The sequence below is a fragment of the Rhagoletis pomonella genome, unplaced genomic scaffold (genome assembly GCF_013731165.1).
Source record: "Rhagoletis pomonella isolate Grant_MI unplaced genomic scaffold, Rhpom_1.0 Rhpom_scaffold_00009, whole genome shotgun sequence".
Classification (NCBI taxonomy): Eukaryota; Metazoa; Arthropoda; class Insecta; order Diptera; family Tephritidae; genus Rhagoletis; species Rhagoletis pomonella.
In genome coordinates, this window is record NW_023458563.1 from 13484400 (window position 1) to 13487035 (window position 2636).

The following is a 2636-nucleotide window of genomic DNA, read 5'->3' on the forward strand; positions in this document are numbered from 1 at the left end:
CTACGCAATACGGTCCGCACCAATTTAGCAGCGAGGTGCGCCGCGCACCTTTGTCTTCGACGAGATCAACGAAACTGTCACCGTGCCATCTTTTTGTAAGGTGCGCGCATACATTACGGCGGCGTAAGCGCGTTCTGAGGCGTCGGCGAACACATGCAGTTCCGTAACTGACCCAGTTATTCCGGTGCCGAGCCACCGATTTACTTTAAAGTTTGAAAGAAGAAGCAGCTCTGTGCGATGTTCTGACCACTTTGTGGCGACGGAGTCAGGAATAACGTCATCCCAGCCAAAGTTGACGCGCCAAATGTCCTGAAACCACATCTTGGAACGTATGGTTGCTGGAGCAAGTAGTCCCAGAGGATCAAATAGTGTGCTGAGATCGGACAAAAACGCTCTTTTAGTCAAATTAACGGGCAGTCTCTTCAGGTTTACTGCAAATGTGAAATGGTCTTCGTCCGTGTTCCATATTAGGCCCAACGCATGAACATCTTTCCCATCGACGATGTAATGCGGTATAGATTCGGACGAGTTCGAAATAGTTTTATTTAGTTTCGCGCAATTCGACGCCCACTTTCTTAGTTCAAAACCACCTTCCTTAAGTATTTCGGAAACGTTTTGTTGCAGCGACTGAAGTTCTTCTCTACACGATGTACCAGTGAGCAAAACGTCCATATTAAAGTCGTTTAGTATGACAGCAACGGCTTTCTGACAACTGTTCGACGAGTACCTTGCGGTCTGTTGAAGGGACTTTACAGCTAGGTGTGATGCCGCTGCTACTCCATAGGTCACGCGCAACATGTGGTAGTCTTGTATCGGTAGTAAGGGGTCACGACGCCAGACGATCCGTTGTAAATCGATATGTTTCGGGGAGACGCAGACTTGACGGTACATCTTTGCGACGTCAGCCGTAACACCGTACCGATGAGTACGAAAACGTGTCAAAATGGAAAATAAATCCTGCTGCAGCTGGGGTCCGACAAATAACGCGTCGTTGAGCGAGTTTCCAGTAGCGCTTTTGGCAGATGCGTTAAATACGACCCCTGACTCTTTTACGACTTGACTCTTTTACGACTGGATGATGCGGCATGTAATAGACTGGATTCGAATTTTTGGATGCAGGCTCCATATGACGCATATCAATGAGCTCCTGCATAAACTCATTGTAACGTACACGCAAGTCGTTATCGCGGGCGAGTCGTCTTTCGAGGCGTATCAGGTTCTGAACGGCGAAAGTTCGCGAGTCCCCCAACGGTACATCGGATTTCAGGGGCAGCTCAACTATAAATCGACCATCAGAAGCTCTTCAATGCGTTGACTCGAAATGGTTTTCACAGAAACTCTCATCGTGTGTTAGATGCGTTTTTTGTGGAGCTTCCTCCAGTCCCCTTAACCTGGTTAGCGCCCTTTCCAGTGTCACCTCACAATGCAGCGATTGCACACGGGGCGTAGCGGGATGAGAGCCATCGACACTCCCAAACAACGTCCAACCAAAGAGTGTTCGCTGGGTCATTGGCGTGCCAGACGGACCTTTGCGAAGTTTCGAGAAAACGAGCTGGTCCATGACGTCCAAGTCGTTCGTTATTTTCGGCAAAATTAGTGTGTTTACTGTGAAGCGTCGATTGGAACAGAAAGAAGAAAGCGTTAGTACTGTCTCACCTCTGGATCGACCTCCTTGTGTTGACCCAATGCCCGTAATAAGCACGTTGGATGATGTTCGCGGTAGACCCAAGCGTTGCACGCACGCCTCAGTTACAAACGAGGCATGCGACCAGGAATCAAACAGTAGACGGGCGGGTTGCCAATGACCGGCGCAATCGTGGACCTTTACCCACGCGGTGGACAATAGTACTAACCTTTCTGTTCGTTGCGGCGGGTTGGAGCTGTATTTCAGGCATGGTGAAACACGTACAGCGGCGGGGTCCGTTGGAGGACTAACAGCGGATGAAACATTTTCGTTCGCGTTTGGTGCGGCATCGACGGCGACAGAGTGTGGGGGCACATGAGACGTATCATCTACAAAATGAGCAGTGGTTGTGGCATTGTTCACAAAACAAACACTATGCAACAGCGTGTGGTGGCGTTGGCTGCATACCCTACATGCAGATGCACTGTTACACTTAGCCTTAAAGTGACCCGGACTTAAGCAGTTCACACACACTCGTGATTCCTTTACGAACTTTGATTTTGCATTTACGTCTAAACTTCGAAATTTGTCGCAACTATAAATTTTATGGGGGCCGCTACAATAAGTACAGTCTGCATTATTCTCTTGCATCGCATGGAATAAATTCGCTGTTTTACCTACTGAGGTCATTCTCCCTTTAGTTAGCACTGTACTTGTGGTCGAGGAAAGCATCGATAGCGATCGACACCGTATCTCTAAAAACGTCGTAAGTTGCTCGAAAGTCGGCGGCTCATCACTTTCGAGTGATAGCTTCCTCTGCTTCCTTGTTTCGAATGCCAATTTGCTAACTACCTCATGAACCAACCAGTCGTCCCAAAACTCGACAGGACGCCCTAGCTCTAATGTGTTCTTCGACAATAACGCGCAACACTTTATAAGGAGCCCTAAGAAGGTCCCATGCCTCCTTGTAATTTGCATCACTAATTTGGAAGCCACTGATGATTCTCAATGC

General features: G+C 48.4%; 2 protein-coding genes across 2 annotated transcripts in view; both read right to left on the reverse strand.

Annotated features, from left to right (window-relative positions):
- The window catches only part of LOC118745581 (E3 ubiquitin-protein ligase PPP1R11-like), a 59562-nt gene that overhangs the window by 3070 nt on the left and 53856 nt on the right, over positions 1-2636 (reverse strand). The window lies entirely within an intron of this gene.
- Positions 7-2636, reverse strand: LOC118745577 (the record flags this gene model as incomplete). The annotated part of the gene is given in 1 exon segment (XM_036479066.1): positions 7-2636. A coding segment is annotated over 1 exon segment (867 nt). The 3' UTR covers positions 7-24.